Source organism: Clarias gariepinus, chromosome 5 (assembly GCF_024256425.1).
Source record: "Clarias gariepinus isolate MV-2021 ecotype Netherlands chromosome 5, CGAR_prim_01v2, whole genome shotgun sequence".
Taxonomy (NCBI): domain Eukaryota; kingdom Metazoa; phylum Chordata; class Actinopteri; order Siluriformes; family Clariidae; genus Clarias; species Clarias gariepinus.
In genome coordinates, this window is record NC_071104.1 from 11,732,537 (window position 1) to 11,749,327 (window position 16,791).

The following is a 16,791-nucleotide window of genomic DNA, read 5'->3' on the forward strand; positions in this document are numbered from 1 at the left end:
CCTTTTTCTTTCCATGGAATAGATAAGTTGTGGGTTTTGCATAGAGCACTGCGTGTACAAAAAGAGAAAGCGAGAAGAAAGCAGGAGTACAAACACCATTAAACAACAAAAACATCTATCTAACTGATTAGATCATTTTTGTCAAGCTGTAAATTTGCCTGTGAACTGTGCTGTTCTTTCCCTCATTTTAATTGTGTTTGCCTCTTATTGCAGGCTGTCTTTAGCATCCAGCTATTGTCATGTAATAGCCAGGAAATGACTGTAGAATCCTTATCACTAAGCACAGAGCGCACATTCGAACACGTACACTGACACACACTCCCACACAGAAGGAGAAGCACAGAAGCATTGATCTGTGGCTGACTTCTTCTTTCTTCAGGGTCTCTTTGTGTGTCACATGACTGAACTGATATTCTTGACGTTTCCTGATGTAATATAAAGGTGTCCCTGCAACAATGTCCAAGGCGGTAAAAGTGATGGCAGTCCTGCCCAGTCTTGCCCAGGCTTAGTGGGTCATCGCTGTATGCTTTGATCAAAACAAGATAGGAACGAAGAACAGAATGAAAAGGAGACTGCAAAGCACATCTGAAACGAGTTGTTGTGCTGAATATTAAACCAATTGTGTTTGTTCTTTTTGGATTGTACTAAAGTTTTTAAGACAGTAAAATGAAGGACATTGCACAGTTTTAATTTAGATGATCTTCAATCATCATTAAATAAATTCATAAAAAAAGATGAATTGACGAGTTATGAATTGACGAGTTAGACATCATTAATGATCTCCAGTGGTTTTGTACTGTGTGTTTCTACATTCTCTCTTTGCCCTCATACAGTACAGTAGGTTTCCTTAGACCTTAAACAGGGTAGGATTGGCTGTGCTAATTTGTCCCATGTATGTTCACAAGCTCTAATATTCCGTTCTTAGTTTTGATTACGACAAATAGTGGCAGATTCATGTTCTGGAATATGCCTGTGCTATAAAGGAAGAAAAACTCTGCTGACGTCATACCATTCATTCAGTATATTTAGGTCATCAACTGACTTAATTATTTTGCCACATAACATTCCCGAGCCTAGACATGACCAACTTACCTTCCTACCTTGACGTATCCATCAACTTGCATTAGGATCAATCTGAACTCATCAGACCACATGCTCTTTTTCCCAATTTTTATGCTCCCTAGCAAGCTGAAGCTTTTTTCTGATTCGTCTCATTAACAAGTGGTTTTCATTTGGCCACACAGCCTGTGAGTTGTTGTTGCATGGCGAGTGTGGAAATGTTCTTACTTTCACTATTAAACACAGGTGTGATTTCTACTTTCAGTTTTTTTAATATAATGCAACTTTTTTTCTGCAAAGTTAACTGGCACTCACTATCCTATCAGGTTTTAATAATGTTCTAAACCCAATATCAATGCCATTTTGAATCTCCTTAGTTGTTTTCATTGCTTGATGCAGGCCAATACCTTCTGAAGTGGTGACGCTTCTTTGGGCAGGAAGTATATTATAACTAAGCATTCGGACTAAGCTGTAGCTCATGTACAATTATTCAAAGCACGAGTATAATACCCAACTTCTCATCATCCTTTATTGTGCAGTGACTTAAGGACTAAAGGCCACATCCTTTGCATCAGTTAATTTAGTTGACGACACCTCCCTATTACATTACCAGGTATGCGTTTAATGTCTGTTCGTGCGTCAACCGACTGCATAAAGTATATGTTAGTCATCCCTTTATGTTATAACATTACAGTAATAGAAGATGGAACCAGGCAACACCTTTCCATACACAGCACACATCTCATGTCTCTTCTACACAAATCACTCATTCATATTTTGAGTAGTGTAACAGTATTTCTTTGCTTAATTTTCTATTAAAAATGGTACAGTAAGTGTATCATGGCTCCCAAATACAATAAATAAAACCAGTGTAAGTAAAATCAGGAGAAAGGGGAAAAAAAGGAAAATATATCGATTGGGAAGTGAAACTTTCAAGGTTGCACTACGAACTAAGGTTACCACCATGCTTACACTACAGTATCCCATATAGCTTTAAGTTTATAATATGGGATGCACAGTACAGTAGGGTAAATCACATAATAGAACTTATCACAGACTTTAGGCAATGCATACCTGTCATGTATTACTGCTTAAGTGACTGCAATGACATTAACAGTGTAAACGAGCATTTACTAAACTTTAACATTCTTTGCAAATCCATTGAACCATTAAATCCACTCACAGCAGCCACTGTCTTGCACAGCCCGTAGTTCTGCCACATTCGTCACATAAACTTGGCTGCTAGATGTCATCAATTACTTAAAACATGAACATTTAAAGCTTTTAAAATAAGATTATATAGCAGTTTCTAAATTAAAGATTATGTTATAGACCAACTTCGGTGTTAGACAGAAAATAATTTGCCAAAACGAGTAAAAGTCACCAAATAGTGTTTATCTAGAAGTCTACAAGACATGTTAAAGAGATTTTTAGGCAGTTAATTAATGTCATTAAAAAAAACAACAACAACAACAAAAAAAAAAAAAAAACAGTAAAGGCACTGGAATCTGTGCCAGGCATTTTGACCAAAGCAATGGATCTCAGCTCTGGTGTTGAATTAATGTATCATAAGATGAAGTATGAATTTGTTAATAAGAAGATAAATATAGAAAGTAGTGGAATTGCTCTGAATCAATTTATCTTTCTTTTTTCAGCGACTCTCTCTGCAGTAGCGATGGCTTGTAGCAGCTATTATGAAGATGCTATCAAGGAGTTATGTCTGGCCAAGTTCAAGGAGGACATGGAAGCTCTAGACCAGGGCCACTGGTGCAGCTGGGAAGACACAGTACAGTGAGTAGCAGCCTATTTCACACAACATCGCTATTGTTTCCAGTTCCCTGTATACTTAAAATGAACATCCACAGTCTTAGATCACAGAAAACCTACGTGAGGAACCAGAACCCCTGAAGCTATTAATCTGGAAATCTTTATCTTTAAACAACTTGTATTTTTTCTTCTTTCTTTTAACTTATGAAATGGGTCGAAAAATGATATTAACATGAACATAAACTCGAAACAATATTAACAGAACTGGGGGATGCAATCTTATGAATGAATACTAGGGAGACAGGAAAGTAAATAACCCTGGAAGAACGATTTACTTAATAATGTATTGAGTTAATAATTTTTAAAAAATTAGTTTTTTTGTTTATTTATTTATTAAACATATATATTTTTTTGTTTTTTAGCAGATGCAGTTTATTTTAAGCTTTAATATAAAACAGTTGGAAGAAATCAGAACTAATCCTTTAAAATAATTCCTGAATGTTTACATAATCCCAATATTGTTCACGGTTTTTATTTAATGAAAATTATGTTGATGAGACTCGATGGTATAGTAATGAGAAATCAGTTTCTATATTTACACCATTTTGGCAGATGCCCTTATCCACAGTCACTTACATTTTATCTAATTATACATCAAAGCGGTTAAGGGTTAAGGGGCCTCGCTCAAGGGCCCAACAATGTTAACTTGGTGGTTGGGTTTGAACCTGGAATTTTCTCTTTAGTAGTAATAGATGCACCTCATTTTCATAGTTTTAAGGTTCGTAATGTATATTAATAATGTAAATAAGACCAGACAGTGCCACTGCAGAGAGTGTTTGCTCAGATATAATAATAGCAGCTTGATTGTTCTGATTTCGTGCTTTGAGTCAGAAAGGCCAATAACTGACTTAATGATGAAACAAATGATGCCAAATATGAGGACATGGTGTTTTAGGAGTTAGCGCTGATGCCTCCAGTCACAGTCAGAAGTGTAGGTTGATTAGCATTTGACATTAATGTATGACTAGGTGTGTAAATGTTCTCGTTGTCCTCATGCCCTGAGATGGGTTGGCACCTATCCCACCCTGTGTTCCCTGGCATAGTCTCCAGGCCCCCATGTCCCTACACAGGATAAGCGGTATAGATGCTAACTGGGATGCAAACTACAATTAGCAACTCCGAATTATTTACAGATATAAAATAAGGATAGCCAGGAAAGCAGCCATGTTTACTGAAAGTGAAAGTGCATGATTTAGTTATTCAAAACGTCTCCAACCACATTTGCCAACTTTTTTGATGGGTCCGAATGTAAACCGCTGACTGTTTTCAGGAGAACAGGAATCAGGCTGCATGGAAGATGCCAGCAAATTACAATAAGGTCAAAACTTGATAAAAAACAGGTTCACAGTAGGGCGTTGTATGTCTGGATAAAATGGGAATATTTATTTATTTATTTATTTATTTGCATTTAAATTAGGCTCATGATGCTCACTTACAGTTCTTTAATCAGTTCCGTAAGGATTATGTATTTGCAAAAGTGTAGTAGCTACATTTTGGAAAGAGATTTGTTTGTGAATGACCTTTTAACCTTGAATTTCTGATTTACTGTACTGGCAAAATTTTAAATCCTTGGCAAAAATAGTTTCTATTCTTGTAAAAACAATCGAAATGTTTTTGCTTATAGTGCAGAATGTGCTCTCAAAGTTCAAAGAAAAGCAGCACTATTAACAGCTGGATAATAATTAGTTAAGGCAGTGTTTACACTTTTCTGCCAACAGCAGCAATTCATAAGCCTCAGGTGGGAGAAAATTGTTCTTGATAAGCAGCAATTTATGCGTAATGCATCACTGGCAGGGTTTGAGCGTGCCATTGTAAACGTGTGCAGGTTTGACTCAATTGCATCTTTCTTTCATTATATAGATTTAGTCAATATTTCTTTACAACCACAGCCCAATATTGTGTCTACCTTATGCCTTATGCTGCCAAAAACAGATCTGTCCCATCAAGTAATGGATCCTGCATGTCCTCAGAAGGTGTGCTGTGGTCTCTGGCACGAAGAGCTTAGCAGCAGATGGTGGAGGCCTTTATGGATTAGACTTGTTTGTCCAGCATAATTTACAGATGCATAATCAGATTGAGATCTTGGAGGCCAAGTCAATACCTCGAACGCTTTGATATGTTTCTCAATGAATTCCTGAAAACTTTTTGCAGTGTGGAAGTGTGGAATTATCTTGCTGAAAAAGTCCACTACCATTAGGGAATTCTGTTGCCATGAAGGGGTATATTTGGCCATCAACAATGGGAGGTAGGGGGTACATGTCAAAGTAACATCAGAATGAATGCCAGGACCAGAGGAATGCCTCTGTCAGCATGTCTTCTTTACATAGTATACCCAGGTGTCATCTCTTCTCCAGGTATGTAATGGACAATCACATACCCAGCTATCCACACAATATAACAGAAAACATGATTATAAGATGATCCTGTGTGCAGTTTACTGATTATATTTCCTTGAACCATTTTTGGTAGGTCCTAACCAGTGCATACCTGGAATACCTTACAAGACCTTCCGTTTTAGAGATGCTCCGACCAAGTGGTCTAGCAATCACAATTTAGGCCGTGGTTGAAGTCACTCAGACCTTTTTGTTTTGCCTCTTTTTCTTGCTTACAACACATTAATTTCAGGAACTCCTTTTCACTTGCTGCCTAATATACTGAACAAAATCCTAAGACCAGGGAAAACATTCCAAGTATTCGCATTTCTTACTGGTGGATCAGAACCAGGCTGTAAGAACTGCTTCAAAATGTCAACAACAAAAAAGAAAGATTGGCAATTTATTGAAATCTGCATTTGAACTCAGGCTGTTCATCAGCTGATCAAAAGTTTAAGACCATAGCCCAAAAATACCCACAACAGAACTACAAGTGTCAAAAAAAGGACTCAGTAGTGAGTAGCGCCACCGTTCTTGTTGATAACTTCAAACACTCGTTTCGGCATGCTTGATGCAACTGTTTCCAGGAGGCTGGTGGGAACGTTGCTCCATGTGATGAAGATGACTTCACGAAGGGCATCCACAGTCTGGAACTGACCTTCGTTTTTGTAAACTTCCCTTGCCATCCACCCCCAAACATTCTCAAGGGGATTTAGATCAGGAGAACTTGCAGGATGGTCCAGAAGTGCAACGTTATTGTCCTGGAAGAAGTCCTTCATCAGGCGGGCGTGTGAATTGCATCATTGACCTATTGAAAGACCCCAGCATTACCACACAGAGGAGATGCATGTCCACATGGCCAGCCGCCATTTGACGTCCCTGCACAACCTGAAGCTCCATTTTCCCATTGAAGTAAAAAGCACCCCACATCATGATGTAGCCTCCTCCACTGTGGGATCTCCCTGCTATGCCAGTATTGTTGGAAGCCATCAGGACCGTCCAGATGAATTATTATTATTATTTTTTGTGCAAAGTGTAAAAACTTGTAATATTTTCCCTGGTCTTAAGATTTTGATGGACTGATTTGATGGATAAAAACAGCAGGTTAGCAACAGTTCTGCGGATGGGAACACTTTGTTGAAAAACGTTTTGTATGAGCTGCAAGGAAAGATTTAGAAACTCTAATAATCACTCTGTGCAACCATGGTAAGCAAAAAAGCATCTGCGTGTATAAAGCACCAGATGTTGTTAAGAAGGAGCTACAAGAGCAGAACAGTACATCAAACCTTTAATCTCACGAGAGTTGCCCATTTGTGCTATAATTAAAGCAACTGTTTTAATTGACCCAGAAATCACAACTACGCCTTACCAAAACAGTGTTTGTTATTTCGATGGTAACAGTGTTCTGGAGTGCTTGTATTCAAGTCAAGGGAAGGTTCAAGAGCCTGCCACTCTCAGCTGTTTCCTGTCTCTATGGCCCGAGAAAATTTTTGGTTTTCAACTCACCAACCTGCCTCTGGCAAAGCTGTTGACAGGGCAGGTCTACCAAGACAGTAGTTTGAATCATTCTGCCCCAATCCCGTAAGCACCGTTAGCACTATTATTAGTTGACCATATTTTTTTAGGTTTCACATTATAAATAAACTAAAGTAACCAGTTCTCTACAGAGAGTAATTTTCGTCAGAGAGCAGTGAAACCTGTTTTTTTATTCTATTTGAAGCAAAAACAGGAAGATGCATGCAGATTAATACAGTTGGGCTCCAGGATAATTATTATCTCTATACCCACTTGGGGGGGGGGGGTGATATTTGATTAGGCCACAAGAGAAGAGACGCATTGGGTTTTTGCACATTAAGCCATCATGCAGAGGGTTTTAAGACAGAAACACAGTGGAGAGATTAAAGATGTTGTATCATATTGCTTGCACAAGCAATGCATGTTGGCTGTATTTCTCTTCGTGTTTCCAGGCATTTGATTTTTAAATGTGTTTGAGGTATGAGTGGGTTACCGCTGCTAATTAGACACACCGAAAGTTTGACTTGTTTATCTGGTTTGTTTGCCTCTCCTTTCAACAGTGAGTCATTTGTTATGCTAACTATGAGTAATGTTTGCTGTGATGGACAAGGTTGACCTTGGACACTAGCAATGAATTTCTGTTGTGCTTTTCAATAGGAGAGACAGCGATATAGAGCAAAATATGCTCTGGGGTAAAACCGTGTCATTCCGGATTCATTTCTGATTTTTATAAACACAACTTATAAACAAAAGCTGACATTAACTTAGAACGTTAATACTGTAGGCATTCCTATAGCTATACGCTTCAGAGAATTGCAAGAGCGAGATGAGATAAGATCGAGAAAGGATCTGCAGTGGATGAGAATTATATGTTATTAGATGCTATAGAGCCACAATTATGTTTCATAATCATAGTACTGTATGGTGTATGGCCTGATTTGGAGTATAATATATAGGTTAAATATATAAATATCTTGTGCAAATATATTGATGTGTAACCCCTTGACTGTGGATGTGAGTGAGCCATTACCTTCGAAGAGCACTTCTTAGTTCGAACGATTAAGAACATCAGCTGGTGCCTAAGAAGTTTAATCCAGACATCTATATGTGTTGTTGTGCATTAGCTCCCATGTGCTCTCCCGTGACAAGGTCGAGTGGTGCATTCACCAGGCTTTAAGATCAGTCATTCCCATCTATTAAAGAGCTCATTAAAGTACCCATGACAAAAAAAACTTGCTCTTACCTGCTCAGCAGTGCAACACAAACAGGGACAGAGACACTAGCTTAGGCCAAGGGGTCAAGGGTTAGAGTAAGACATGCAATAACAATTATCAACAAATAACTACTGACTTTGTTACTAGAAACTTAAACATTTAAAACGCCACAGTGATAATAAGAAAAAGACAGTTCTCAATAACCCAGCCCTCCTGTGTGCATTTTTCAGTGTGCATTTTCAGAGGAAGCTCTCCGAGTCCTGGGGGAAAAAAGAAACAAATGAAATGACAAACCATCACTAGGGTGTTGAGAGACCATTTATGTAAAAATAATCTGTTCCCACATAGAGAGTATTAAATTGATCATGAACATAAAAAGGCTCATTGCGCACAATCTGCATCTGCTAAAGCTATTAACAGCTGATCACTTGTTTCATTGCCTATACCAAAATGGACAATTAGATACTCCAACGTGTGCACTACCGCTCAAAAGTTTAGGATCACTGTCTAACTCTATGGTTGTTCCTGTTTTTTATTTCTTTCTACATTGTAAAACAATGCTGAAGGCAACCAAAATATGTAATAATCTCTTTTGAACAGTTGAGATGTATCTGCTACTCATGATCTGTAAAGCTTTCATAACGGCTCTAATCAGAGGTGCTGTTTGTTAATTGGTGATTTCTGAGCCTGGTGACTCTAAATGAACAAGTTTTGGGTCTTGCTTTCCAGGAAAGGTCTTCATGAGAGTAACTTGACAGTAATGTTCTTGCAAGAACTATTCCAGAAAGGCTAACCTACTGTACATGTCTTAAAATAACAACTGACTGTTGTTGTTGTTGTTGTTACATAATTACCTAATTCCATATGAGTTATTTCCTAGTTTTGAAATCCCCAGTATTATAGAATGTCGAAAATAAATCACTAAACAAAAAGAGAGAAATTTGCAAGTGATCCCAAACCACTGAACGGTAGTGTATATAGTTTATTAGAAATCAATAATAGATACAATTAGTGTTGAATATTTAACTTGAGGTTAATGAATAATTGAATAATAGATTTTCAAGATATCAATTTGAAAGGTTTTTACATAAGAAAACAGACCACACAGCAATCACATCAGGATGTAGAGGTTACTGACAGTCTAAAACTTGTCTCATTGATTGCATTGAAACTGCTCGTGGAGGTCTAGATCCCGTTTCCTTTTTTTCATGCTGCTAAATCCATCAGCACTTAAACCCTTGACTTAGAAAAATGTGAGGCATGGTAGTTTTTATGATTTTTTTCAGCTGTCAAAACATTCATGAGTGAAAATAAGAGAGATGCTGGGAAAAAAAAAGGGGGGGGGGATCATTTAGAGCCTGAGTGTGTCAATCCATAGAGCAGTTTATCATGAAGAAGAAATGGTCTGTCAGGCTATTATAGAATAGGGATATGCTTAAATATTTTATTTACACTACAAGGGAATCCTTAAATAATGGATCATACAGGGGCTGTCTGGGAATTAAGAACTGCACACGCTGTTTCCATCAGTTTAAAATTAACACAGGTCAGGAAGTGTTGCAGACCTGTAAGTGCATACAGTATCATGAACAACAACAACAGCTGCAGCCAGCCCCCGCCATCAGAGGGGGACGACCAGAGAAAGCTGTCCTGGGATCAGGCCGGGTGAGAGGGCCCAGGAGGTTGTAGTAGTCTGTTCATGCGCGGAATAAAACCACCTTGTACAATCAAACTACTGTACAGTATGATGGTCAAAAATGTAGGGCGTTGCATCACTCGCAACTTATCAGACATGTCCTACAGTATGTTGTAAAAATTGTTTGTGTTAAGAGCTCCCACATTGGCTGGTGTGTGTGTGTGTGTTCGTGTCGATTTGTATACATGTGTGTATGAGTGTTTGTCCCAATCCTGGGCAGTAGGTACAATAGACCTGACTGCAACACTTACATTAAGAGTGTAACAATACACTGATACGGTGCTATGATCTAAAGATGTTTATCCCAGATGTTTATCCCAGTTTCCGTCAGTAACTCGATGATGAACCTTTTCGAGCTTCAAGAGTTGATCCTAACCAGACGTTCTGCTCCCCCCACTGTATCTGCTCAGCCAGGCACTTCCACTTGATGCCAAGGCTTGCAGGATCGTTTCCATGTGCTCGACGCTAAGCTTCCAATGGAACACACTCAGGTCAAACAACCTTTAAATACCACTCATATAATCTAGGATCACTTAGTGACATTAATGACTTCGAGAGGGTGTGGAATAGAGACAAGCAGTGGTGACAGTATTGTGTCTGCGCTCTATGATATCCAGGTTTCGCGGTCCGAAAGGCACAATGCAGCAGTAATTGATGAGGATTGTGTACGGGCTCGATACATGGACTTCCCAGCTTAATTAATGTAAGATTAATATAGGCAATTTCGAGTGGGAAGGATAAGAGTTTACAATCTCTATTGTATGTGGTAAAATCTATTCCTATTCCCCTGGTCACCATGGAATAAAGTTTAACGCTGTCCTTATATCTCATTCCTGTGCAAATCTCAAGTTAATAACAGTTAAAGTCTAAGGTGTCATGTTCACCCTGTGCTGTTATTTGTCTCTAGTTTCTCCAGTCAGATATATTTGGTGGTGTTAAACCACTCGGAAATTCAATCTACTGACTCATAGGAGTGACATCTGCTATAGGCTCACCCTCCCAACCTACAGCATATGGGTACTGCACGAAGCCTCCATATGTTCATTTACTCCTCAGCTGAAAAGCTCAATGTAGCCTCTGCTCTAGGTGTTAACTACATTATTCCTAAATGTGCATAATTTTTTTGTCTATTCCAATGCAGACATGCATAATAATGAATCAATGAGTGTCACATCTCTTATTGTTCAGGTATAGGAGCATACTTGCTAATGTGTATTCCTCAGCTTAGACAGCTTCATTTAATCAGCAGTCTTAAAACCTCAAATCTTTACATTTTGAACATAAAGTACAGCTGTGATTTACGTTATTTTGTCTTTGTCATTTTTTTTTTTCTGTGACTAACAGCTGGTGGAGTTAAAAAAATAAATAAGTCCAGAGGGATGTTTTTCATCACATCTCTTTAAATATCCATTTCCTTTCCCTTTCCCCCCTGAAACCTAAAGGTTATACTCATTTTTTAGTTGTTTTATTTTGTTTGGGACATAAGTCACACTCCAGACAAGTATGTGTCTAGAGGAAGATATCCAGATATCCATTTTGGCAACAATCTGGCACTGCAGGTTCTGGGATTTTTGCTCACATGATTCTTGTGATCATTTTGACCCCTTTGGGTGAGATCCTGCATGGAGCCCCTGATCGAGGGAGATTAGCAGTGGTCTTGTATGTCTTTCATTTTCTAATAATTGCTCCCGCAGTTGATTTCTTCACACCAAGCTGCTTACCTATTGCAGATTCAGTCTTCCCAGCCTGGTGCAGGTCTACTATTTTGTTTCTGGTGTCCTTTGACAGCTCTTTGGTCTGGGCCATAGTGGAGTTTAGAGTGTGACTCTTTAAGGTTGTGGACAGGTGTCTTTTAGACTGATAACAGATGCCATTAATACAGGTAACGAGTGGAGGACAGAGGAGCCTCTTAAAGAAGTTACAGGTCTGTAAAAGCCAGAAGTCTTGCTTGTTTGTAGGTGACCAAATACTCTCTCATCTTTTTAAGTGGGAGATCTTGCACAATTGGTGTATATATATACACACACACACACACACACACACACACACACACACACACACACACACACACACACACACACACACACATATATGTGTCTGTGTCTGTGTGTATAAATGTTGTTGCTTGCTCATTCATGTCTTTATGAACCTTTGTGCACTGGTGCAGGCGTGCTGGAACTGGTGTTTTTTCACTGGAGTCACTTAGTTTCAGTATAAGGAATTCTTAATGCTTCAGCATACCAAGACAGTTCTTACCCCAACAGAACTTTGAGTAGCTCCTACACTGTTCAGTTATGTCATCTGATCCTGTCCCCTAACAGATGTCTGTATCTAAATCTTTATGAAAACAACTATATCAATATCATTTAATCCATAACGCCATCTAATTGTCTAGTCAGTCTGTGTATTTCTTTATTTCTTTATTTCTTTATTGTACAGCTTTGTATAAGAGGCTTGCTGAGTAAAGGTTTGTATCAACAGTGTCATCCCAGGCATCCCACACATACCTGAATGGCCTTATAAATAGACTGCCTGGGGAGGGCACTATGGGGGTGGCTGTGTGAGGGTGAGATAGCAGTCAAATATCTGCTCCAGATCATCCAGGTTTACTGAAGAAGAAATGGGGGGGGATGAAATGAAAAGAGGTTTTTCAGGTAGTTAGAAACATGGCCGTGGTTAATGAAGGATTTTATTGTAAAATTAAGTGCTGTGAGCATGTAATTATAGCATAAGGCTAAAATCACCTGCCATTCATTTTTTTTTTTCATTATTAAATAAAAGCAATTAGCGTTCAACACATTTATATTTTAACAGAACAATAGCAGACACCTTCTCTCAGGCATTGCTATGCAGTACAAATCACCCAGTTTCAGACCCATTGTTCAGTGACAGCAATGAACAGCTTGAAATGGAAGATTACTATATAAATCATAAGTCATAAAAAATAGGTCTATATATACCTTATTTACTTATTGCTATCTACTTCTCAACACTACCCGAGGCAATGTGCTCATATTCCGTTTTTTGATTCTGTGTATTACATTCCTAAATTTCCCCCTGGGGATCAAGAAAGTACATTCATCCATTCAATCATCCAGCCGTCCGTCCGTCCATCTATCTATCCATTGGTCTAATTTTATTGCATGTGTTTTTCTGGCGTGTTTTATGTGGCACCGTCTCTTTGATACATTTTTCTCTATACAAAGTCCTGTAAAGCTCCCTTTTTAACATTGTTCATTGTTAAAATTTCTATAATTAAAATATAATTACATTAAATTAAATGTGTAATTGTAATTTCCTAAGTATCTAACTTAAATTTAATTAAAGTAAAGTCATTAATATTAATTATTAATGGTGTAACTAACAAAAGCCATTTTATACAATCTCATGTAATTGAATATATTTTTGACACATCAAATATTCCTTTAACATGCACTGAATCAGAAGAGTAGTATTAAAGCTGTTGTATTTTTAAGCATGATTAGGGGATTCAGCTGACTGTAATATTTCAGTTTAGAACCAAATCTTAAAGATGTGAGCATGTACATTACCGTGCATATTTCTTGAGCCAGCCCTTATTTCTTCACATTAAATCAAATTTTATTATGTAGATCAAATTAAAGAAATGTAAAAAAAAAAAAAAAAATGTTTTATTGTGACAGACAGCAAAGTTCCCGAAGATACAATAAAAAAAATTGGTTTGTTCATGTAACAACTTCAGCAGCAACCTCATTTCCCCTCTCGTCTGTTTCAACCACGTGCATTTAGCATCACCAGTACTATAATCACCGGCCTGACCATCTCTCATCTTCTGCATCTGTTCCTACTGGTTCATGTAGATTATTATTATTTTTTTTAATGCTTGAATGATTTAAAGGACACTATGCGGCTTAACAAATAAAACATTTCTCTGAAAAACATCTAGATTACATTAAAAATACAAGAAAGTTTGGGAAGCAAAATAGGAAGAAATAAGTAATGAAATGAGTTGCACACTACTGTATAGCTGATCATATACAATAAAAATGACCAGTTACAAAAATCTCTCAGTCAGTACAGATAACAGTGGCTACTAAGCCAGTGCAACAGCGTGCACATACTGTAGTGTAAAATAGCCATTTCGCTCATGCACAGACTGGATGTACATGCAGAACCATGGAAGCAAAATGAGGGGTGTCAAGACTTTTGCACAGTTCTGTATATGCACATGTATGTATGTATTATATTCCTGTGGCTCCTCTCAAGCTAAACAGTAAATTTCTTTTTACAGGACAGTGTGTGGGCTTGATTAGGTTTAATTGTTTATTTCAACCCACATAATATAAAGTGACCTGATGAATATATTGTTTCAAAGAAACCACAGGGTACGCCTTGTTACATTCTTGGAAGGTCAACTGTATCATGGTGGTGCAGAAGATAGCACTGCTGGATCACAGCTACAGTACGGATTCCTAATTAGAGCCTTAATCTCTCTGTGAAGATTCTGTGCATGTTCTTCCCGTGTCCCTGTGGGTTTCTTCCAGGTTTTACGGATTCCTTCTTCCCTCTTAAAAAAAACTAACAAACGATAACAGTATTAGCTACACTAAATTGCCCCTAGGTGTGTGCATAATGCCCTTCAATAGACAGATTTCCCATTTAGTGTGTACTCCCACCTCACTTCCTGCAATAGGCTCTTGTTCTATGTTAAAGTGGTAACTGATGATAAATTAATGAATGAATACATGAATGATAACGCAGCCTACATTTATCCACACAATGTTTTTAATTTTAATAAATGTGTACATTTCTGTGAGCATATTTTCAATGGATCTTTTGCATTTCTTCCCTGAAGGTCTTATGGAGAGCTGACAAACTGCACGTTCCTGGTGGCCTGGAAGATGAACTGCTTCTGGCCCAACAGGCTAGTGGACGAGTTCTTCATAAGTGTTCACCGGCACTATTTCCACAACTGCGCGCCCACAGGCCGACTTCCTCACGACCCACCCAACAGGATTTTAGGGCCCTTCATCATAGTACCCATTGTGGTCACGTTGCTCATGACTGCCCTGGTGGTGTGGAGGAGTAAACGCAGCGAGGGCATTGTGTAATGCAGATCTTTCTGCTCCAGTGACCCTCACAAGCACCGAGGCTCTTATTACCAACGCACTATGCTGCTAAAACAAAGAGATGTTCAATTATGGATTCGTATCGCATCAGATAGCTAAAGCACGGCGCAGCCTGCTGCTTACACACACACACACACACACGTACGTACACATACACACACAAATAACCTGAAAGAAACTGTACAAGCGACTGCCTTTAAAATATACAATGTACAAGCAAAACTTTATTTCTTAGACTTCTGTCATATGTCTGCAAGGTCCTGAAATCTGAAGTAGTGACATTTTTCATTACAATACCTCAATGGAGAAACAGCTGCAGTACAAGTGGAGCTGACAATGACTGAATGATACTAATTTATAATCAGACACACCACAAAAGCAGATTATTGTCATTATCTTTATCTGTGAGGACTGGACTCCAGACAAACAGCTCCCTTTCCCTTCACCTTTATGCATTCTTATGCTGTGCATTGTGTCAAATCATAATAATGTTTAGTTTAGCTGTTGGATTTTTTTTTTTAATGGAATAACCCATGTGACTATTCTCAAACTGTGTAAATGTCAATGGCATTTTAATTTTGTTGTTGAATAAACATTTGAGGTGAACGAAAATTTGAACTATCTTGAAACGACTGGGTTTAATTACACCGTGCGATCTGAGAAGCTTGTTAACATGATTTGTGATGATTAGAGACTTTGTGTAATTGAATGCTCATTTGTCTTAAAGCTGGTAAAGCCGGTAACTTCAGCACCTGTCTCTTCTATTTCTTATCCTGTATTCTTTTGTGTCCTGACGGCTAAAAAAATATAAACCAAAAATATGGAGGATTTAAAAGGAAGCAATGGTAGCTTATTGGTTCTGCTTTAGTAAAATTGCTCTAATGGCTGAAAGGTTATGAGTTCAAATTCCAAGACTGTCAGAAAGGAACTGTCCAATCCCCTGAGGAGGCCTCTTAACATTAAGCTCAATGCTTCGTTTGTGTACTGCATCACTTGTAAATAAATTTGCATATGGAAAAAACATAAAGGACGTATACAGTAGGTGGTTTTTTAATGTGTAAATATTTTTGCAACTATCAGTATTCCTGTAAAGCAAGAACATCATAGCTCCATTAGTCCGAAATCCCCTTTAATATAAATATTAAATACTTTTCTTGTCTCACTTCCATTTGCTTTATTCACACACTCATGTGCTTACTCTCTCTCTCTCTCTCTCTCTCTCTCTGACTTGCTGGCTGTGCCTGAGATCACTTTAGACTTCTTTCGTGCCAGTTGGCCAGTGATAATGTTTAACATAGTCATTTTACCCCCCCCCCCCCTCCCGCCCCCTTTTTATGTTTTAAACATAATAAAAATAATCTGATCATAGTGGATCTCAGTATTGAGCAATTAGAACATCGGAAAAATAACAACATATAATTTTTTTTACTGTACCTGTACCTTTAACAAAAACAAAGCCAAAAGCTAAACGAATGAAGCTAAATATGATGTGATTTTCTTTGGGAGTGACAAGAATGGACAGGATTAGGATGGTTTGGGGACAAAGTTAGAGAGACCTGATGGAGTACTAAGTCCCCCCCTCATAATTCAATAGCTTGTAGATCCACCTTTAGCCCCAATTACTTGAAATAATATTTTCCTCACTCACTCACTCACTCACTCACTTATCTTCTATACTGCTTTATTCTGTATTCAGGGTCACTAACTTAGTTAACCCAGTGTAAGTATGTATCCAATGTTGTAAACATTAAAGCACTTTTTGTAAGTCGCTCTGGATAAGAGCGTCTGCCAAATGCCTAAATGTAAATGTAAATGTCACAGTGACATGGAGCCTATCCCAGGAGGCTTAGGGCACACCCTGGACAGGGTGGAAATCCATTACAGAGCACACACACACACACACACACACACTACAGTCAATTTGGGAACGCCAATTAGCCTAACCTGCATGTCTTTGGAATGTGGAAGGAAACCGGAGTACCCGGAGAAAACCCACCCAC

The 16,791-nt window shown here is 38.3% G+C and overlaps 1 protein-coding gene across 2 annotated transcripts in view; it reads left to right on the plus strand.

The window, feature by feature from the left end:
• Positions 1-15,800, plus strand: part of ramp1 (receptor activity modifying protein 1) — a 33,073-nt gene extending 17,273 nt beyond the window's left edge. For both annotated transcript variants that reach the window (XM_053497076.1, XM_053497075.1), the window contains exons 2-3: positions 2,715-2,850; positions 14,518-15,800. In XM_053497076.1, the coding sequence (XP_053353051.1) occupies positions 2,735-2,850; positions 14,518-14,773 (372 nt within the window). In that variant the 5' untranslated portion in view covers positions 2,715-2,734 and the 3' untranslated portion in view covers positions 14,774-15,800. The remainder of the gene's footprint in view (positions 1-2,714; positions 2,851-14,517) is intronic.
• Positions 15,801-16,791: the final 991 nt, after the last annotated feature.